This window comes from Theropithecus gelada, chromosome 15 (genome assembly GCF_003255815.1).
Source record: "Theropithecus gelada isolate Dixy chromosome 15, Tgel_1.0, whole genome shotgun sequence".
In the NCBI taxonomy this organism is placed as follows: Eukaryota; Metazoa; Chordata; class Mammalia; order Primates; family Cercopithecidae; genus Theropithecus; species Theropithecus gelada.
The window spans coordinates 27,574,295-27,597,518 of record NC_037683.1 but is presented as its reverse complement, the minus strand read 5'-3'; the positions used below and the strand labels follow the sequence as shown (position 1 = coordinate 27,597,518).

The following is a 23,224-nucleotide window of genomic DNA, read 5'->3' as shown; positions in this document are numbered from 1 at the left end:
TTGAGCTGCAGCTCTGCTCCTCATTGGCGATGAGACTCAGGGAGGTCCTTAGCTACTCTGAACCTTGGCCATTCCCTTCCATAAAATGGGGACAACAATCCATACCATCCCTGCCTCTTCACTGCATTGCCGAGATCAACATGAGATCATGGCTGGGAAAGTTCTTTTTGTTTTTCTTGAGACAGAGTCTCACTCTGTCACCCAGGCTGGAGTACAATGGTGCGATCTCAGCTCACTGCAACCTCTGCCTCCTGGGTTCAAGCGATTCTCCTGCCCCAGCCTCCCGAGTAGCTGGGATTACAGGTGCACACCACCATGCCTGGCTAATTTTTGTATTTTTAGTAGAGACAGTGTTTCATCATGTTGGCCAGACTGGTCAAACTCCTGACCTCAGATGATCCGCCTGCCTCGGCCTCTTAAAGTGCTGGGATTGCAGGCATGAGCCACCGCGCCCAGCTGGAAAATTCTTTTTAAAATTGATAGTTAGACAAAAGGCATTATTAGTAAGGCAGAATTCCTGCTTCAGAACAGAAAGAGAAGAGGACATGGAGGCTCAGAGAGATTAAGGAATGGGCTAAAGCCCACCCAGCTGGGTAGAAGCAGGACTGGGAGGCTTGGGCCAGGGCCAGGTTCATGGAGTGATGGCCTTTCCAAGCTGGAAGGGACCACAGTTCCTGCCTCACCCCCAACCTTTACATGAGAACACTGGAGACAGGGAGCAGAGAGCCTTCTGGTCAGCATCTGCCTCACCCGGCTTCTCCCTGGGAAATCTTGGGGTCTTCTGCTGGCCATATCCTTCCCCTGCCATGGGCTAGAGGGTTCTGGGCAGCGGAGGGAAACTGTTAAGTGGAAGCTCCAGGAGTGCCTCAGCGCACCACCCAGTTCCCTGAAACCAGTGGGCAGGGCTTTCTTTCCTCTTTCCCCAAATGCTTTTAGGAAGATCAACTTCTGAGCACTTTTGGGCCTGAGAGGAATGGCTGGCACTCAGCGTGGGATGTGCCTCCACTCTGAAGGGTGGCATTCCTAAGGGTTGGGTCGGATGCAGGGTAGAAGAAGTCCCTAGGTGCTATCATCTGATGCGATAGTCCACCCCAGCTCAAGACCTGCATTCGCTGTTTCTGGAACAGCTTCTCCCAAACATTGTTTTTGCTGGCCCCTTCTTACTGTTATGTCTTAGCTTAGCTTGTGTATTGGCCTGTATAAAAGGCCTGTATAAGAGGCCTTTTCTGATCACCTCAAGTACGACCTCTCCCTTTATGACCTTGATGACATTTTCACAAGTTGTAATTACAGCTGTCCCTCAGTATCCACCAGGGATTTGTTCCAGGACCCCACAGTTACCAAAGTCCAAAGATGTTCAAGTCCTTGATACGAAATGGGGTAGTATTTACATATAACCTATACACATCCTTCCATGTACTTTAAATCATCTTTAGATTACTTATAATACCTAATACAATGTAAGTGCTATGTAAATAGTTGCTAAACTGTATTGTTTAGGGAATAATGGCAGGAAAAGGTATCTGTACATATTTAGTTCAGATGAATTTTTTTTTTTTTTTTTTTTTTTTGAGACAAGGTCTGCTCTGTCACCCAGGCTGGAGTGCAGTGGCACAATCATTGCTCACTGTAGCCTCAAGCTCCTGGGCTTCAGCAATCCTCCCACCTCAGCTTCCCAAGTAGCTGGGACTACAAGCGCACACCACCACACCCAACTAATTTTTTTTTTTTAACTTTTGTAGAGACTGGGTGTCACTGTGTTTCCCAGGCTTGTCTAGAACTCCTGGGCGCAAATGATCCCCCTGCCTTGGCCTCCCAAAATGCTGGTTTACGGATGGGAGCCACTGTGACCAGCCTATAATATTTTTTCAAATAATTTTCATCCTCTGTTGGTGGAATCCATGGATGTAGAACTCATGGATAGGGAGAGCTATATATTATTTCTTTAATTGTTTATTTGTATAAATAATAAATATTGTTGTATTTGCCCCTAACCTGAGAGCCCATGCTTAGTCTGTCTCATTTACCTCTTTATTTCCAGTGCCTAGGACTGTCCCTAAGAGATAAATGTCTCATTTATCTCTTTATTTCCAATGCCTAGGACTATCCCTGTCACAGAGCAGGTGCTCAATAAATAGTTATTTTATTTTATTTTATTTTATTTTTCAAGGCTGAGTCTTGCTCTGTCACCCAGGCTGAGTCTGGCTTTGTCACCCAGGCTGGGGTACAGTGGTATGATCCTGGCTTACTGCAACCTCTACCTGCCAGGTTCAAGTGAGTCTCCTGCCTCAGCCTCCTGAGTAGCTGGGATTACAGGCGTGTGCCACCATGCCGGCGAATTTTTGTATTTTTAGTAGAGACGAGGTTTCACCATGTTGGCCAGGCTGTTCTTGAACACCTGACCTCATGATCCACCCACCTTGGCCTCCCAAAGTGCTGGGATTACAGGCATGGGCCACTGCGCCCAGTCAATAAATAGTTATTAAACAAATGAATTGCTGAATAGTAATACTAGTGACTGTTTGTTGAGGCCTGATTGTTGTCCTCCTTGGTTGCCCTCCTAGTAGCTCTGAAAGCCAAGTGATGCCATTATATCCCCATTTCACAGGCAGCTTGGGACTTTCCTGAGGTTGGCAGCTGGGAAGTGGCCCAGCTCGGATTCAAACCAGGCCTGTCCAACTGCAAAATGAGAAAGGGCTGGATAGAAACACTGTCTTTTTTTTTTTTTTCTGTTCCAAGGGATCAGCTGATGCTCTTAGCTCCCTGGCTGAGTTCATCTAATCGTAGCCCTTTGGGGTTATAATCAAATTCCAGTGGAGGCAGACAGAGCTTGTAATCCCCTGATGAGAGTACCCGGTTGTGGATGGCAACCCTGGGCATGTACCACCATCCCTACCCCACCCCTAGCACACTCTGACTGCTTTAGGGGCGACTCTCTGGGTCCCTGAAGCTCCCTGGTGCTTGTGCCAAAGCTGACCTAGATTTCACCTCATCCCAGAAGTCCCTCCTGGCAACCAGAGCTTACCAAGGCCATTGCTTGCTAAGCACTATACGAGGCCTAGATGAAAAAGGCCTTTCTAGAAGGAGTTTATAGTTTAGTTGGGGAGAGGAGACTGTAGTACTTAACAAGGTTAAACAGTGAAGCGGGACCTAAATGTCAGCAGTGCCGGGGATGTTGCTGCCCTCGACTGAGCCGAACAGTCACTAATTAGACCGAGATCATGTGCTGGGCAGTGGGGCTGCAAAGGGCCACATGACCCTGCCCGTCAAAGACTTTCCAGAGGGCCCTGAGTTGCTATTTGGGTTCTATTGGTATGCCCGTCCAACCACCCGTTCAGCCTTGGCCTTGGGATCAGAGGAGAGCGCTGTGAGGGAGATGGGTTCTGTGAGCCAGGGGAGGTGGGGAGGGTTCCTGGCTCCACAGAGCATCAGCCCGAGGCCCTGGCCCTCTGGGCTCCCCACGTGCTCGCCCAGCTGCTGCTTTGTGCTGCCTGCCCCTAGGGGTGACCTCATCGGCTCTGTCCTGCAGCTCTTCACAGGCTTCTGCTGTGTTGGGAGCCACTGCCTCCCTCCCCTCCCCCAACCTGTGGGCCAACAGCTCGCCAGCTGGCCCTTGAACCCACTTCCCTGCGCCTCTGGCTGCCTTGATGTCACTGGGGATTAGTGTGCATTTGCGGCTTTTGGCGGACACTCCCCTCCCGCCTGCAGCCTCACCCTCTGGAGCACAGGGATGGGCTTGGGCCTGGGAGCCCCCTGAACCAGGGAGCAGCCCTGACTGTCCATTTCTCTATTTTCCCTGACGTCAGAAGGCAGAGTGCTTATTCACTTTGGAAGCGCACTCGCAGGAGCAGAAGAAGAGAGTGTGCTGGTGCCTGTCGGAGAACATCGCCAAGCAGCAACAGCTGGCAGCGTCGCCCCCGGACAGCAAGGTAAGGGCCTTGACAGTAGCTGTGGCCTGACTGCCTTGTTTCCCCTCAGCCAGCGTGGACCCTTGAGCCTCTGCATTGAGCTGGGGGCCAGCCTGAGCTTCCAACTTGGCTCTGGGCAATGAGCTCTTGGCAAGCGGGGGCCTGTGCCCGAATGTCTCTCCCCCTTGGCATGTCATTGGGTCTGCTGAGTGGGTCTGACAGTGCTCACGTAGAACGACAGAGCCAAATTAAGCGTGGCCCATCAGTTCTGCACTCTGTTCTTCGGTTTGCCTATGGCAGGGTTTAATTTGGGCTGGCCTCCCTGATGCTGCCTGGCATGTGTTCACCTCTGCCATTGGGTAGCCTGTGCCCAGGGGCAGCACACTGGTGTTTAACATTGGCCCCAGGCGGATGTGATAGAGGGGATGTTTGCGGCAGAAGCTGTTGTATGCTGTATAGTTCCATGTGGGCCAGAGCCAAGTATAGCCGACTGCTGGAGGCTGGGGACTGGCTGGCAGGAGCATCAGGGAAGATTAGAGACTCCCAGGGGGAGGCTGTTCTGGGCCAGGCACTGCTCAGCCCATCCAGTGCCTGGGGAGAGGGGATAGAATAGGAGCTGGACCACACAGCCTTCCCCTTTGACACTCCGATGCCAGCCACAACATACAGTTATATTACCTCATTTGTGAGTCATTCGGGTCCCTTCTCTTGCTAAGAGTGCTGGGCATTTGGGAATTGGGTCTGGTTGGCTGCAAAAGTTGCTGAGGTGGTTGCTCTGCTGGATCTGGGGGAAGAGGAGAGATGAAAGAGAGCTGCAGCCTATGAACTTGCTGGCCTTTTTGCTTCTCCCTGGTGCGCTCAGGCCCCCATGCCATGGGCAGCAGGCCTATGCAGGGGCAGTGGGGGTCAGGCCTTCTGAGGCAGGAGGTGGGGAAGAGGCAGTTGGCAACCTCTTCTGAGGGCCAGTGGTGGACAGCAGCTCCCCAGCTATTCCTGAAAGGAGTGAGGGTCTGAGAATTACATCATCTTAGCTGTGAACGTTCTCTTGTTTTACACTAGCTAGTGGCAAGAATAACTTGGATGAGGGAAGACAGTAGGAAGAGCACGGACTTCTGAGCCACCCTCTACCACCAACTGGCAGTGGGAACTTGGGAGTCACTTTGCTGCTCTGTGCCTTGATGTCCCCACCAGTAACCTGGGACAATAATCCTTCCCTCAAAGTGTTGTTGTGAGAATGAAATGAGAGGGTGCATATACGGGCTATAGCACAGTGCCTGGTATGCAGTAGGCACTCGCTCAACCATAGCTGTGGGGAATGCATTGCCCCCTGCCCAGCCCCAGGTGGTTTGTTGCAACACTGGCTGGTTGCCACTGTCAGGTTCTTCTACTGAGCAGAAACCTGTCACCATGCCTATAGGTTGCCCTGCCCCACTGATCCTGGGTTGGTCACAGTCAGAATCCAGGCCACTCTTCTTCACTGGGGTGGCCCCTGGGACGTCGAATGGCTGAACCCATGCCCTCAGTTTGTTTTCCTTTGGGCTTGTGCCTCCTCTTCTCGGGGAAAGAGCTCTTTGTGCCTCACCATCAGAGTTTGCTGACTTTGGAGTGTGTTAGCAGCAGCCTTCTCAATACCTTGGAGAATCTCTCCATCTTCAGGTTCGGGAGGACAGAGGGTGACTGAAGGCAGGCTGTTTCTGGGTCAGGCTCTGGTCCCTGAAGGGCTTTGGGCTTGGCTGGCTGACCCTGGAAGGGCCCGAGGGTTTGAGGCCTGGCTTCAGGGCCACACTAGGATGTATGGGAATCCTGGGCAGAGCAGTTTGGACACGTCTTCAAACCCAAACTCTTCAAATGCGTGTTCCATGGAGAAGCTGTGTGCTGGACAGGAGAAGGATGAAGGAGGGGGCCCGAGTGCTGGGACAGCCTCAGAATTATCTCCCAGGCCTAAGAACTGGGCCTGGCGCCACACTGGCACACCCCACTTGGGCCACCCTCCTCAGAAGCCCATGATATAACTGTCTTTTGTCAGGCAGGCCCTAGAGGTCTCACTGCTCAGCCTTCCCCATCCCTACCGCCAGCATGCACATGCAAAGAGTCTTAGCAACTTACTCCTTCTAGACACTTATGGAATGCTTCCTGAGAGGAATTCCAGTAAATATGATTCTCTCCAGCCCTAGGTAGTTCTAGCAGTGCTTTAGCAACCTTACTGACAGGGCCCACCTGGCTGTCCAGCTGGTCCACAGCATTGTCCACTTGTGCTCAGTTCCATCAGGTCCTGGCAGCCTCGGGCTGACCAGGAACCTCTTTACCAAGGGCTGGCCACTAAGGTCTCCGTCTCCAGGGCAGAAGAAGAAGGGCCAAGCAGAGCTCGGAGGCTGACTGCTTGCTCTTCAGGTGTAAGGGTCCTGCTGGACCGATTTGCTCTGAGATGGAGTGTCGCTCTGTCAGCCAGGCTGGGGTGCAGTGGTGCGATCTCAGGTCACTGCAACCTCTGCCTCCTGGGTTCAGGTGATTCTCGTGCCTCAGCCTCCTGAGTGGCTGGGACCCCAGGCACATGCCACCATGCCTGGCTAATTTTTGTATTTTTAGTAGAGATGGGGTTTCACCATGTTGGCCAGGCTGGTCTCGAACTCCTGACCTCAAGAGTAGCACACCTTTGAATGGCTTTTCTGTGTTCTTTCTTCTTTCTGCGGATGCTCCACCTTCTGCTGAACAAAGGAAAACACTGCCTAGACCCCCCCACCCTACCCCTGCCCCACCCAAATGCCTCTCAGGCAAAAGGGGGTTTGTAAGGCAACTCTCCAAACTTCCATGCTCCTTTCAATAGTGTCTGCTGACACCCAGATGTGGGGGCTTCTTTAAATATCTTGAGGAATGTAAAGCTCTTCCCAAATTCACAAAACATAGTAAGTGCAATTTACCTTAAAGATGAAATATATGCTTGTTGGGAAGGTGGAGGGAGTCAGGGGAAGATGGACTTAAAGAACAGTTGGGAGGTCACACCCTTGCTGTGGGACCTTCAGCAGCCGCTGACTGCTGTGGCCTCAGTAGTCCCATCTGGGCACTGGGCCCATGGCTCTTTCTGTCTGTCCAAGCCTTGTGATTTTCATGAAAGCCGAGGGCCAGGGGCCATCTAGTCTCCATTTCTTGTAGAAATAAATGAACTACTTTCTCTCTTGTCTCAACTTCCTACTCCTGTTCATCACCCCCTCCTTCCTCTTCAGAGCTCTGCCCCTCTGTTGCTTCATTATCTGTAGCTGGGGGCCACCTACCTTTCTTCTTCTGCCTGGGAATTCTTGTACTAAACTCCCTGCATGGGGAACTGCTGCGAGACTTCTAATCTAGAATAACCCAGAGCCAGGCCCACCTGTGGCCATTCAGGTTCTAAGCTAGAAGGGAGAGGCAGTTATATATTCTTTTGATTATTCAAGCAAATATACATAATAAACGCCTTCTCAGTGCCAGATACTGGTTTAGATCCTTTGGGGTCACAGAGATGAATGAGACCTGGTCCCTGTCCCTATGGAATTCTCCTAATAGGAGAGAGGTGAGGAGGGCACTGGAGTGGTGATCTAAGCATGAAAGCCATGCTTGCGGGTCCCAAGAAGGATCCAGTGGGGTCCTGGCTATCCAAGCATCATCTATGCCATGAGCCTCCTGCTCAGTACCCTTCATGTGCCTGGTGCTGCGCTGGGCTCCAGGAAGCCTTCTGAGAAGCATGGAAACCGAGCCCTTAGGATAAGGGCAGACACAGTGCAGTGGGGCCTGGCCCTGTTCTCAGGGCAGGTCCTGTGCTCCACTGGGGGGACACACAGAACAATTCATCACTCCCTTTCCTCAGGAGATCACAGTCTGGTGGCGGAGACAGACATGACAGATAGTTCAAAATAACGTAGTAAGCGATGTGACCTCAGGTGAGCCACTTAGCCTCTCTGAGACTCAGTTTTTGCATCAGTAAAGTGGATGGATTAAGAGGCTTCTTGTGAGGATTGAACTCAGGATGTGCTTTGCAAAGTGACATGCAAGATGAACTCTGAACTAGCCGCTATCATTCTCACTGTCATGGTCTTAAAGTGCTGCCCATATGGGAAGATTCATCGGGCCCTTGTTCATTGAAGCTGCTGCTGGTGCTCGGAGCACATGTGACAACTGCTCCATGTCACTTCCTGGTAGACACCTGCCATATTCCAGGGGCCCAGGCAGGGAAACTGAGGCCTCCTTGTCTGCTCTGGCTCTAAGACTTCTCCCAGATGTGACAGTGAGGTGCGTGCCACCTTGTCATCTCCACTGGGGCCACTAGAGACAGCCCTGGAGATGCCAGGGTGTGTGAGTGCATTAGAAAGGAGCAGAGGCAGGTCCTGCAGTCAGGCAGCCTGGCCTGAGTAGAAAGCGAGCTAATTCCAGTTCTGTCTGGTTCCACAGAAACTCCACCCTTTCGGCTCTCTCCAGCAGGAGATGGGGCCGGTCAACTCAACCAATGCCACCCAGGATAGAAGCTTTACCTCATCAGGACAGACTTTGATTGGCTGAGCAAACCCAAGGGCGGGACTCTGCTTCTGGCAACTTAACCCTTTCTTGGGCATCCCCTACCACACAGTAACCTCACCTCAACTGGACCCAAAACAGAGGACCAAGATGGTGGGCCTAGGGTCATCTGAAGGGAGTGGTCCCAAGGGTGCGTCAACAGAAGGACCACAGTGGTGTGAGAGGCCTTGTGGGCATGCAGAGACTGGCAGCAGAAAGCCCCAAGAGGAGAGGACTCAGAGGCTTCTTCCTTCCAAGGAGGAGGAGGAGGAGGAGGACATTCCACATCTGGGCTTCCAGTGATGGCTCCTGGACCTGCCTTGGGGGCAGCAGGAGAGGTTGGGAGAAGTCACCCTGATGAAGAACAATGCCATGATCTGCTGCTGCCAGAGGACATCTCTGCCCATTCACTCATTTTCCACCTGTACACATTGGCTCATTCATTCGATGGATATGTCGGGTGCATCTACTTTATGCCAGGCTCTGTGCTAGGAGCTGGGTATACTGTGGAGAAAAAGTCGGATACCGTCTCGCTGTCATCAAGATTTCAGTCCAGCTGGGAGTGAGCACTAAATAAGTCAGCACCAACACACACATGCACACACGTGATGGCAAGCTGTGATCATCTATGAAGGAAAACACAGATTTCTTCAAGAGGGAATTGTACTTAGATTGCTGTGTGTGGGGGTGGAGATGGGGAAGGACATAACTTTTAAACCTAGACTTGTGGGCTGGAGAGGAAGGAGCCAGTCCTGGACTTGGGGAAGAGTGTTCCTGGTAGATGGAATAGCACGTGGAGAGTCCCTGAGATGGGAAGGAGCTCAGCGGGCTGGAGGAATGGCAAGCAGGCCAGTGTGGCTGGAGCTTAGTGAAGGGCAAGACACAGTGGGCGAGGGCCTGACTGTGCAGGGTTTGGTGGTTGATGTCTTGTTGATTTCATTCTAGATACACTGGGGAGCCATTGAAGGCTTTTGAGGAAGGGAGTTGCAGGTACATTTCTACAAGATCAGTTTACACATAGGAGGGACCCAAGTGGGTGTGAGATCAGTTAGAGGGCTCGTTCAGTTAACCAGGTGAGGTCTGTCCTGGTGGCTTGTGCTGGATGGTGGCTGGGGAGGTGGGTGCCTGAATGCCAGGCTCTGGAGGAGAAGAGATGACTCCCTGCCTCATCCCCCTGCCTACCCTCCTCCTCAATGGCCCCTCTCTCAGTGGATGTGAGTGAGGATTAGGACCTTCCTCACAGAGCCACCTTTTGGCCAGGCCTGGGTAGGGGGCCAGTGCTGAGTTCTAGGAATGTTCCTGGAAGTTGGGAGCAGTGAGTGCTCGGCCTGGGCTAGGTGGGAGAGTTCACGGCTGCCCAGGCCTTAGCAGGGGCCGCTGTGCTGTCTTTCCGTCCTATGCTGAGCATTGTGATAGAAGCTGCCACACAGTGCCCTGGAAACTGACTTGGCTTGCTTTCTGTGGGGCTCCCAAGGGCCAGGGACTGGGCTGGAGGTGGCCTAGCAGCTCTAGTGGAGACTGTCCTGCCACAGGGCTGAAGGAAGACCAACCAAGGGGACAGCAGTATGAGCCCACCCCACTGACTGCCTGCTGCACGGCTCATGGGCAAAAGTGTATCAAGAGGATTAGAGTCACTTGCATAGGAAAAGAGGATCAGAGAGGCTGAGGGCTGGCTCAGGCCAGAGAGGCTGCCTGACCGTGGACATTCTTCATGTTGTGTAAGACCTCAGCATCTTTAGAGAAAGGTTCTTGTGCCCCTGTGAGCTTGCTCAGCTGCTATGGCCACTTGAACCCCAAAAATAGTGGCCTAGAAGAGAATACACCCCTTACCTCCCACTTATCCTCCTCTCAACCTAGGAAAGATCAGACATATTGACTCAGCAGTCTAATAGGGGATGGGCTGGATCTGCCCGTGACCAGACCAATGCCCCCCACCCAGCAGGGGAGTAGAGGCTGCCTGGACTGGGACCAGTGATACACAGTATCTCTGTCTTCCAGGGCTCAGCCTGCCGGGGGGGGGAATTGTGAGAGGCTGAGCAGCTGGGTCTGCACAGACAGCAAGCTGCACTTTGATTTCATTTGATTCCCTTACAAAATGACATAAGGGGAATGTGAGGCACAGGAGACTCGCCTGTCTGGGAAGGCAGCAAGCTCGTCTCTCCTGGACCTGGTGACCTACCTGTGTCTACCAGACAGGTGCAGAGGACAGAAGCTCTGGCCACAAAAAAATGGACAATCTGAATGCAGCACACAGCCCTGGGGACAGGACTTTTCACCCAGCCTGTCCTGACAAGCTGCTGAGTCGAGCAGATGCTCACATCAGGGTCCCAGGCCCAGCTGTTAGGGAAGCAGACATCAGTTCCTGGTGGGCCTTGGGCAGTGACTGTGGTGAGCCATAGCACCGTTGCTGCTCTGCCTCTCAAATCGATGGAACAATTAATTTGGCTCCACAGGCTCAAGAAGATGAAACATGACCTGATGGCCACTGCTGTCCAGCATCCCAGTCCATCCTAGCTGTCCAGGATGATGAACAAGCTATCGAAATTGCACTTGAGAGCTATAGTCACGGGAAGCATTGCCGAGCCCCTCCCTACTACATAAATCATGCTAAGAAGCACACAATGGCCTCTTTCCTGATGGGCCAATTGTCTTGGTTTGGTGTCTTAGGCCCAGGAGCTGGGAGGATGGGAGCACAACCATTTATTGTTGGAAAGACCATCTGTGCAACTTGAATACAAAGTTATTCTTTAGTTCACCACTCACCCCCGACTCTCTGATCCTATTTTCACGTTTGTTTGTTTGGTTGTTTGTTTAATGCCTCAGGCTCTGGGTCTTTTAAAATTTCTTCATCTATCCTGTAAGCCATCAGTCCTGGATCTCTGCTGACCTGGGTCTTTTGGCCATTTGGGAGTTGAGACATTGCAGACCTTTTGGAAATAATGACATTTATTTATATATGTCTTGTATTTTTATTCTTTATTTTTTCCCCATGAATTCTCCCACCAAAGTCCTCATTTGTCACACATGGCACCAAGGCACCAAGAGGGTTTTGCAAAGTGAAGATGCAGGCAGTTTTGCAATGTGGAAGGACTCCCCACAGCGAAAGCCCCACAGTGAGAGCCTGAACTTTGGAGACAGCAACTGGGGTCCCCAGGCATGATCTCCCCTCAGCCTCCCAGCAGCCTTGTTTTATGGGTGAAAGAGACCAAGGCTCTGAGAAGTTAGATGTTTTATCCTAGGTCACACAGCTGGCAAGGGCCAAGCTTGCCCTCAAGCCGAGGCCTTTGAATCTCATCTACCGCTCATTTCAGATAAAAAGGTTTGCCTTTTAGGGACAGAAGTAAGAGAAATCAATCATCTCCAGGAAGAGGCAAGAGAGGGATATCCGGCATGTCAGAAGCGGTGGCCCATCAAGCTGTAGAGGGGATGCTTTTAGGATAAATAAAATGAGATGCCTTAATTTCCACCCAGTGGAGAATAAACTTCCAGAATGCATTTTCCTGAGGGTGGCACAGGCTGAAAAGATCAATAGCTTCCCACAAGATTTGAAAAAAGACTAAAATGAGAGATCAGATTGAGCTCCTTAAGACAGGTTCTCGGGGAGCTCTGGAATGGGTAGCTTACACCCCTTCCCCTTTTGAATTTGGCATCAAAAGGATCAGCAGACAGAGTCCTGAAATGCTTGGCAGTGATGGAATGTTGGCCAAAGGCAAAGAGGTATAACTTCAGGCTCAGGGTGGCTTGTGCCCAGCTTAAGTACTGGAAGGAGGCCTTTGACCTGAGACCAGCTGAGGACAGGGAGAGAGCCTGCCCATGCTGAACCTGCCAGGTTTTGTGCCCAGGTTTTGCTAATTGACTGATTTAGACTCTCAGCCCTGAGTAACAGGGAATTGGATCTGATTTCAGCCATCTCCCCCAAGAGATGCAGACTCTTCTCCCTAAAAAGCTGTTTCCAGGCAGCCTCCAGCTCTCCTCCCCGTTCCCTGCTGCTGCCCTATTGGTGGACAGACTGCCTTCTTCGCTGTCTTGCTCTTGGTCTCAGCTGTCTTGCTATTGTTTTTTTTAGCTCCTGAAGAAGACAGTGCAACCTTACCCTCTATCCTGTCTTTGCCTTCTCTTCCCTGAAGACTTTCTCTCAATAGAGCCATCCATCCTCCAAACTGTTCCCAGATCCTTGGTTTTAAAGGTAGAATGATACCAGAAGGTAATCTGATGGGCTCTTACAAGAGGAGCCAGGCACAGGGCCAAGCTTTTCACCTACCCTGTCTCATCTAATCCTCATGCAGACTTATGAGATGTGTTATCCCTGTTACACATTTACTCTCACTATGCCCAATTTAGAGATGAAGATGCTGAGTCTCAGAGAAGTTAAGAAACATGCCCAAGGTCACACAGCTAGTGGGTGGCTAGGATTGAAACTTGGGCAGCCCAGCTCCAGGGCACCTGCTTTGGATTATTTAGCTATACAGCTTTCCTGTAAGTCCGGACCATCCAAGCTGGGAGGGCCAGGGAGGCTGGGCTGTTACACTCCTGCTTAAAGACCATTGTGGGAGGCCACTGTCTTCAGAATAAAGCTTGGCTTTCCAGGCTCTCCTTGGTAGCACTACACTCCTGCTTTGCACCTGGAGCCCAGCCACACCGCACTATTTCCCCTTCTCTAAACTCACTGTAGACATTCACAGTTAGGGTGTTTGATCTGCCTGATGTTGACTGCCCTGCTTGGCTGTCCCCGCCGGATGTAATCCTCAACCTTCGATGCTTAGTGGCTCCTCTGAGAACACCTTTCTCAGGCACGCATCAGGAGTCCTGACTTCCCCCTTCGTGGTTCCCAGAGTACTTTTTCTGCCTTAGCACAATTCATCGTTAGCACCTGGATGACTATGAGCTTCCTTCTTGGGAGCAAGTGGATGTTATATTTTATTTGTCTTTGGTTCTATTGTTGTTTGGTCCATAGTAGGTGCTCCGTAGAGGTAGGATTGAATTAGGCTGTCCAGTTCAACTCTCTTATATTCTAGAACTAGACGAGGAAACAGGTGCAAAAAGAGAAATGACCTGGCCAGGATCATGAGAAAGGTTAGTATCAGAGCCAGGACCAGAGCTCAGGTCTCCTGATTCTTTGGATTCAGAGCTTCTTCTGTTGCACCTCAGCTTTGTGGAGACCAGAGCATGGATCTACACTTGGTTTATGAAGGTCTGACCAGTTTCACTTCAGGGTCATGGATACCACCGTGTTCCCACGCTGATGCTGGGGAATTCCCAGAGGGAAAGGAAACCCAGTTGGAGCTGCTGCTGTGGGTTGCGGAGCTTACCTCTCACCGGGCCCCTTGCTCGCAGAGAAAACCAGCGGGCGATTCTGAAAATCTTGCCTCGAGTCCTGATTTTGCTGGTACTCACCATGTGACCTTGAGTAAATTGCTTCACATCTCTGATCATCCGTTCCTTTACCAAGAAAAATGAGGGAGTTGAATTCAGATGGTCTCCAGGAGTCATCTGATTCCAGATTATCAGGATATAACAATAAAGATGAGTATGATAAAGTAGCTACTCCCCTCAGAAAAGTTGGAGATCCTGGTCTAGGGGGAGAATTGGCTAGGTTCTTCATCACAGTCACTGTCTGGAGACACATAGGTGTTCCATAGAAACAGCTCCATGAGGGATTTCAGAGGGGAGAATGGGCAGACTGCAAAGCCTCGGTACTCTAATACCAGGCGAAAAGAAGAAAGGGAACAGGCATTTTAGTTTTCACATTGAAACAGAGTATATGTGTATGGCCCTATGCAAATGTTGTTCCTGGTGAATATTCATCATGTACTCATCACACATAGGTATATTTTAGACAGAAAGTGGTCCTCATCACAGACACCCAAATTATGAGCACATTACTGCCTCCTCTCCCCTAGAGGTGCCTCTTCCAGCCTCCCTCGTGGGAGGCCAGCACAAGACGGGCTCTCCAACCCTGTATCTTCCCATTCCCTCCTTCCTTTCTGCTCAGGTGGCTGGGCACACACACTGAACTCTATGTTTCAACTTCACGTATATATAGGTTGGTGCAAAAGTAATTGTGGTGTTTTCCATTAAAAGTAATGATGAGAACTGCAATTACTTTGGCACCAACCGAGTATGTATGCAAGTACATTCTTTAACCTTTCCAACTCCCAGTCCAATGCATCAGGCTAATTTCTGTGTGGAATTTGTGGTCACTGGTTTGCAGTCCTTTCATTTCTGGTGTGGTCAGAAGTCTCCTTCAGACTCTTCCCCATAAGTTGCCATTGACTTTTTCATTACCTTTAGTACCTACCCACTTCTGCTGGGATAACCCTACCCAAGATAAATTTTCAAGAAAATTGTCCTAAATGTTAGTGGGTTTCTGTTTTGGTTTAAGTATATTATTGCAATATGGTTTTCTACTCTTTCTACTTGATGGAAGACTATTAAGGGTTAAGTAGGCTGGCCTAGGAAGCTGACCACCATTTATAACATACTTTTGAGTGCGAAAATGCATTCAGAGGCCTATAATCAATACTCAGGTGGACTTTGGGAATATAACATTTATTTTATGAGTGACTAGAATATTGGTAGAACCCTAGAAACTTTGAACATGGAGCTGGAAAGCCTCCTCCCTCCCTCACTGAGATCAATTGATTAACAAGCTAGACTGTAGAAACCAAGTGAAAGAGGCAGAAACTTGGCCAAGGGCATGTAGTTGGTGACTTCTGAAGATTCTGCTGGGCTGGGGGTGGAGGAGGGGCACAGATGGTCTCAGAGTTGTCTCACTCAGCAACTCACTGTGTTGGCCTTAGGAAATACAAGTCACCATGTTGGGCTGTAATGGAAATAGTGAGAAAGCAGCTCAGCTAATGGTGTGGGGAGAGGTTGTCTAGTCCTCTGGCTTGTCTGTAAATTCCTGGCGTGTGCTTGCTGGAGCAGAATGAATGGGGCTGCTGTGTTTTACCTGCAGCTAGGAGCATGGCTGGACTGGTGGAGACGCTCCCTGAGGTCTGTTCTAAAAATAGCAGTGGGAATGGAGCTGAGGGGAAGAGGAGGGGGCTCCTTCAGGAGCTGGGTGGGGAGACCTCACCCCCTTCCTCTTCCTGCCAGGCCCGATGTGCGGAAGTCCCATGGAGTCACATAATTCCATCTGGGAGGGTCCTGGAGCCATCAGCTCTCACACCCCCTCCTCATACAGGCGAGGAGGCCCTGGAGGCCCGGAGAGCAGAAAGCACTGGCTGGTGGCAAGCAAACCCAGGGAGAAGGGCCCAGTTGGCAGGCCATTTTTCCCTGGCTGTTTCAGCACAGTGGCTGCAGGCCTTGTGAGGTTTGCTGTCACTGCCTTTGGGCGCACAGAGCCTGGGAACTCCTGGGACCGGATGTGGTCAGGCTTCCTGAGAGTCGCCTGGCAGGCGAGGAGTCCCCGGCTAGCCCATCCTGAGCCCTGACCTCAGCCAGCCGACTGTCCAGTGCCACACCTCCTCTTGCTGGTGTCCCCTCCCTTGCTGACTTGTCCTCCTTTCTTTGGACTGTCTGCAGGGAGGAAGGACAAGGACCAGCCTAGATCTGGCCTGCAGGACAGAGGCCTTAGTAGCTCAGGATCTTTCCCTGCCCCTCCCCAGGAACAGAGGCAGCTGAGGTGGTAGCAGACTCCTACAGGTTTAGAGACAGACAGGCCAGGGTTCAAATCCTAGCTCTTCCTCTCACTAGCCGTGGGATTACTGGTGGGTCACAGAACATCTGTAAAATGAGACAAGAACACTGATTTCACTGCGGTCTTATGAAGATCAAAGGGGATCTGTCGTAATGCCTGGCATGCAGTAGGTACTTAATAGTAGCTCTTGTTGCAAAACCAAGCCATGAACATATATCTGACTTTCTATAACCCCCTTCCTTGGGGCCTCCACTCATGGGGCATGGGAAGTTGTTTTTTCTTTGTTTTAATGCAGTTGACTTTTGTTGTTGTTGTTGTTGTGTTGTAGCAAAAGTAATCCATGTGATTGATGTTTATTATGAAGAAAACATTTAATACAGATGAACCAAGAACAGGGAATGAAGTTCATCCTTAATCCCAGCACCCAGAGATAAACCACTGTTAACATTTTGGAATGTGTCCTGTCAGGCATTCGTTTATACATACATATATCTTATTTGCAAATTGGGGTTACTGGTGCAATTTTCTAACCTGCTTTTTCTCCCCCATTTAACAGCGTAGTGTATCCATGTTTCCATTTCAATAAATATTCTTCTACAACATCATTTTTAGTGCCTGTGGAGTATTTCATTGTGTAGATGAAACATGCTTTATTTAAGTAATCTTCAGTTGTTTATCATTCAGGTTGCTTGCAATTTTTCTTTGTTACAAAAACCTCAGATAAAAGTCCTTGTACAGGAGGCTGAGGTGGGAGGATGGCTTGAGCCTGAGTTCGAGGTTACAGTGAGCTATGATTACACCACTGCACTCCAGCAGTGAGACCCTGTCTCTGAATGAAAAAAAAAAAAAAAATCCTCTTAGGTGTATCTTGGCATCCCCAGCATCCAGCTCAACACTAGTACAGATTTGACTCTAAATAAATATTTGTTGGGTGCAGTGGCTCATGCCTGTAATCCCACCACTTTGGGAGACCAAGGTGGGTGGATCACTGAGGTCAGGAGTTCGAGACCAGCCTAGCCAACTTGGTGAAACACTGTCTCTACCAAAAAATACAAAAATTAGCCAGGCATGGTGGTGCATGCCTGTAGTCCCAGCTACTGGGGAGGCTGAGGTGGGAGAATCACTTGAACTTGGGATGTGGAGGTTGCAGTGAGCCGAGATTGTGCCACTGCGTTCCAGCCTGGGCAACAGAGTGAAACTTCATTTCAAAAAGGAACTAAATAAACAAATATTTGTTGAATGAATGAATGTTTTGTTAAAATAAACGCCCTTTAGTAGAGTTTTGGGTCAAAGGTTATATATTTATAAAATAGATTATTGATCCTATTGCCAAATTACCCTGCAGAAAGGTTGTACTGATTTCTAATCTCATCTAGATTGACCAGCTCATCCTGCTTTGCCTGGGATTTTCCCTTTTTAGCACTGAAAATCTTGTCAAATCAAGCAAACTGAGATAGTCTGGATAAGAAAATGTTTATTCCCCCTCATCATTACCAACGCGGTATATTGTTACATTTTTTAATAGGTTCTTTTTTTCATTATTAGAGATGTTGAACATTTATTTATATGCCTTCTAGTCACTTGTGTTGCCTCTTTTGGGAATAGCCTGTGCAAGTCTTTTGCTCATTTTTCTATTGGGACTTTTATAGTTTAATTATTAATTCACAAAGAGCTCTTTCTATAATAAGGATATTTGTATGTTAGCCTTTTATTTTTATAATTTCTTTAAACTACAGATGTTTCTGACTTATTAGTCATATCTATAATTTGTTTTAGAGTAGTTTTATTGAGATTTAATTCAAATGCCATACAATTCACCCATTTAAAGTACACAATTCAATAATTTTTTGTGTATTCACACACTTGTGTAACCACAACCACAATCAATTTTAGAACATTTTCATTATCTCAAAAAGAAATCATACTACTTAGCTATCATCCATTAATTTCCCCATCTCCTCCAACCCGAAGCAACCATTAGTTCATACTTTTCATCTCTGTAGATTTGCCTATATTGGACATTTCATATAAAGGGAATTATATAATATTTGGACTTTTGTGACTGGCTTCTTTCATATAGTGTAATGTTTTCAGGATCATCCATGTTGTAGCATGTATCAGCACCTAATTCCTTTTCATGGCTGAATGATACTCTGTTGTATGGAATATCACATTTTGTTTAATCGTTCATCAGTTGATGGATATTTTGGGTTGTTTACACCTTTTGGCTATTCTGTATAATGCTGCCATACATATCTCTATGCAAGTTTTTTTGTATGGACATATATTTTTATTACTCTTACGTATATACCTAGGAGTGGAATTGCTGGGCCAAATGGTAACTAATGTTTAACTTTTTGAGAAACTACCAGACTGTTTTCCAAAGTGGCTGTACTGCTGGGCACGGTGGCTCAAGTCTGTAATCCCAGCACTTTGGGAGGCTGAGGCGGGCCGATCCAGAGTCCAGAGTTCAAGACCAGCCTGGGCAACATGGTGAAAACCTGTCTCTACTAAAAATATGTGTGTGTATATATATAAAAGCTGGTGTGGTGGCAGGCACCTGTAGTCCCAGTTACCATAATGTATTTAGTGTATTGATGCATGATTAGATTGTTTCTAATGTTTTGATATTCTGAGCAATGTTGCAGTAAATATCTTGCTGTGCTTTTCTGTTAGGAGTGTGGCACACACTGCCGAAGTGCTCTAAAAATGCTTTCCTTCTGTTTACACATGTCATCTCCCCAACAGTATTGTTCTTATCCCATTTTTTAATTGAGAAACCAAAGGAACAGAGGTTAAGTACATGTACAATTTGCATTCCTACTCACAGTGAATGAGAGTTCACCCTACGTAAAATGGAATGTTAAATTGCTTTTAATTCTTTGTTGGTACAAGAAGTGAAAATTTATATTTAATCTTAATTTACATTTATTTCATTATTAGTGAGGTTGAGATTCATTTTATTTTATTTTTTGAGATGGAGTCTTGCTCTGTCACAGAGGCTGGAGTGTGGTGGCGCCATCTCGGCTCACTGCGACCTCCACCTTCCGGGTTCAAGCGATTCTCCTGCCTCAGCCTCCTGAGTAACTGGGATTACATGCCACCATACCCAGCTACATTTTTTTTTTTTTTTTTTTTTGAGACAGAGTCTCGCTCTGTCGCCCAGGCTGGAGTGCAGTGGCCGGATCTCAGCTCACTGCAAGCTCCGCCTCCCGGGTTCACGCCATTCTCCGGCCTCAGCCTCCCGAGTAGCTGGGACTACAGGCGCCCGCCACCTCGCCCGGCTAGTTTTTTGTATTTCTTAGTAGAGATGGGGTTTCACCGTGTTAGCCAGGATGGTCTCGATCTCCTGACCTCGTGATCCACCCGTCTCGGCCTCCCAAAGTGCTGGGATTACAGGCTTGAGCCACCGCGCCCGGCCCCAGCTACATTTTTGTATTTTTAGTAGAGATGGAGTTTCACCATGTTGGCCAGGCTGGTCTTGAACTTCTGACCTCAAGTGATCCACCCACCTCAGCCTCCCAAAGTGCTGGAATTATAGGCATGAGCCACTGCGCCCAGCCTCTTTTTATATTGATCAGTCACCTATATTTCTGCTTTGGCCTGTCAGTTCATGTCATTTGCCCAGTTTTTGACTGAGGCATTATCTCATTTGTAAGAGCTCTTTATGTGGTTAGAATATTAACCATGTGCTTATTATATGGGTTATAATTATTTTTCTAGTTTGTCATTTACCTTCTAACTTTATAGTATCTTTTATCATTTAGAAGTAAACTTTTTTTGTAATCAAGTTTTTTTGGTGGGGTTGGGAGCACCTATATTTTCTAAGGTCTTTCCTACCCCTAGATTATGAGAAATATTCATCTAAATTTTATTCAGGTACTTTTATTCTTTTATTTTTTGCATTTATATTTTAAATTCATCTGCAATTAATTTAGTGCCTGGTGTCAGATGGAACTCTTATTAGTTTTTTCCCCCAAATGGTTTGGCCAGTATTTCCAACCCAGTTTTTTTGAATTGTCTTTCCTTTTTTCACTTATCATAGACCAAATTTCCACATATGGGTGGTTTGGCTTCTAAGCTCTCTCATCTCCCTCATTGATCTGTCTATTCCTACATCAGGTTAGACTTAATGACTTTAGCTTCAGAATATGGTTTAGTAGTAAACATCCCAAGGCCAACTCCTATTATTCTTCTGCAAAATTTCCTTTGGAGTTATACACCCTAATTCTAGTCTGCTAGTGGCTTTACCGTTACCTTTGTCACAAACATATTTCAACATCAGGAATGACACCAGATCCATAGTAGCCTGTCCTCATGGCCTCTAACCCATAATGATCATGTGGGCTGGACTATACTTCTCTGCTTTCCTCCATACCTCCTAGGTATTGTTCTAATTATCTGGAATTTCAGTTTCCGGTTGTGGTGCAATCTCAGCTCCTGCAACCTCCACCTCTCAGGTTCAAGTGATTTTCCTGCCTCAGCCTTCTGAGTAGCTGGGATTACAGGCGCCTGCCACTACACCCAGCTAATTTTTGTATTTTTAGTAGACAGGGTTTTACCCTCTTGGTCAGGCTGGTCTCAAACTCCTGACCTCGTGATCTGCCTGCCTTGGCCTCCCAAAGTGCTAGGATTACAGGTGTAAGCCACCGTGCCCGGCTGGTTGTGACTATTTTTAAACATTAGCACTATTCTGTTTTGAGAATCATTTACTTAAAATTGCACTTTTAGTTATCAGTAGTTAAGGCTCTAAATGTTTCCGTTTTCATGGCTTGCCTCTGTCTCTCACATACCACATCATCTCATTCTTGACTTCTCGATTTTAATTCACTTTTGTCTGTAGAGCTTTCTTGAGTAATTTTTCCAGAAAGGGTCTGTGGGTGGTATCCTTTCTTATCCCGGTAAGCCTGAAAATATTTGTCCTCATGTTTGAGTCATAGTTTGCTTGAATAGAAATTTCTGAGTGAATCGTCCTTCTCTCCCAGAAGCCTGAGAGCAGTGTTCTATGGTTTCCCCAGTATTTAGTGTTTTAAGAGCAGTTTTTCCTTGATTTTCTAAAATTTATTTATGGAAACAGCCAGGATTCCTCTTTCCAATCTTTGGAATTCAGAAATTTCCCTAGATTATTTCTAGTTGTTTGTTTTCTTTTGGTAATTTTTCCTGGTCCTAACTAGGTAAGTCCTTTCAGTCTGAAGACTCAAGTCTTCCTTTAGTTCAGGGAAATTTTCTATTAATTTAGGAATGGTTTCTATTCTATGTATTCAATCTCCTCTTTCTGGACTTCCTACTACAAATAATAATAATAATAATAATAATAATAATGGTGCCTAACATTAAAGCATGCTTTCTTTCTGTGATAATGTATAATCTTCCCAGCACTATTGTTATTATCCCCATTTCATAGATGAGAAAACAAAGGAAAAGAGAGATTGAGCAGATTATACAAGGTCTCCTAGTTAGGAGGTGCAGGCCAGGTTCTAATCCCGAGCACCTGGCTCCAGAGCCCGTGTCTTTAGCTGCTATACTATACTCCCTGCCTGTTGGGTCCCAACTCCAGAGCCCACCCTGCCCTTCCCCTCAGTACTCTCCAGTGACAATGTTGAGTATCAACAGGCAGGGACTCTGTAATCAGTGGGGAAAGCTTGGGGATGCTAGGATGGTGGATCTGAAACAGACTGGGCTACTGAGGCCAGAGACGGGCAGGGATTGTCAGAGGTTCTCCGGTGAATTTAGAGTTGGGACTCTTCCCCTCCCTTCTCTTCCCTTGGTGTCAGCCACCCTCTTCAAGCCTCCTCTTTGTCCCTGGGACTGCTGCATTGCTTCTTGTGGGTCTCCCTCTTCCTACTCCTGTTCATGTAGTCACCACTGTCAACAGCAGCCACGATGACTCTTCTTATAGAACACACGTGGTCACCTTCACGCTGCTGAGTGTTTGTTGAATGACTGTGTGAGTGAGCAAAGAAGTTTACAGTGCCTAATGTGCATCAAACACTGTGCTAAGTACTGGCAATGCAGTATGCATAAGTGACAAAAACCCAACTCAGATTAGCTTCTAGCAGTAAATGGAATTTACTGGATTAGGAGGGATAGCCTTCAGGCCTAGTTGGATTCAGACCCTTGAGCAATGTCACTGAGAACTGGCCTCAGCCTCTTCATCTCTTGGTTCTATTTACTTAGGTGTTAGCTCACTCCCTTAGTGGTAGCAGTGCTGCTGCCAGAAGGGGCAGGGTTATGGCCATGGCCTTGGAGTTGGACTCCCTCAATCATTTCATCAAAGTCCCTGGGCCTGAGCCTCATTGGCCCAAGTAGGATCACAAGCCCATCCCAGCCACTGAGGACAGTGGGATGGGTTAAACTAATGGACTGAGTCCTGGGTCATATGCCTTTCCTTGGAGCAGGAGTTGGGTCGGTTCCTTGTGAATCACCTGGCTTGAGAATGAGAGAGGGAAGGTTAGTTCCTCAAGTAAATGGGGTCTGGTTAGGCAGATCTCAGATGTCCTCTACTTCCTGGCTCATCAACCAGCATGGTCCTCACCCGACAGAGCTGACAGTCTAGTGTGGGGCCAGGACACCAGTCAGGAACAGCATATAATAAATCGATGACAGTGGTGACAAAGAGCCTAATGAGAGCACCTACTGGGAGGACCTGGGGAGAGTTTCTGAGGCAGGGGAGGCTTGGGATGTAAGGATTGTTCTAGGTGGGGACCCTAACGCAGGCCAGCATAGGCGGGAAGACAAGAAAGGAGAACAGAGCCTGAGATGAAGCTGGAGGTGTGTTCAGGATCAGACAGCGCTGGTCTTGAGAAGCTGTAGGAAGAAGTGTGACTTTATCCTGAGTGCAGGTATTGATGGGTGTTGCTGATGCTGGCCTTATAGGGGAGAATGGTGAGGAGGAAGGCAAGGTGAGAGGCAGGGGGCAGTATGGAGCTATTACCCTCGGCCAGGGAGAACTGATGGCATCTCGGACTAGGGCGGAGGCACCAGGGATTGAGAGAGGTGAGAGATCCACAGGATGTATAGCAGAAGGGGTCTGCAAAATTCTATGATTAATTTCACGGGGAATGTTTGGGAGAAGAATGGTGCTCAAAAGTCTAGCTGAGGCCAGGCGCAGTGGCTCACGCATCTAATCTCAGCACTTTGGGAGGTCTAGGCA

At 48.3% G+C, this 23,224-nt stretch overlaps 1 protein-coding gene across 1 annotated transcript in view; it reads left to right on the top strand.

The window, feature by feature from the left end:
• The window catches only part of RGS3 (regulator of G protein signaling 3), a 115,546-nt gene that overhangs the window by 53,148 nt on the left and 39,174 nt on the right, over positions 1-23,224 (top strand). Inside the window, 1 exon segment of the mRNA XM_025358832.1 lies at positions 3,807-3,929. Coding sequence (XP_025214617.1) covers positions 3,807-3,929 — 123 coding nt within the window.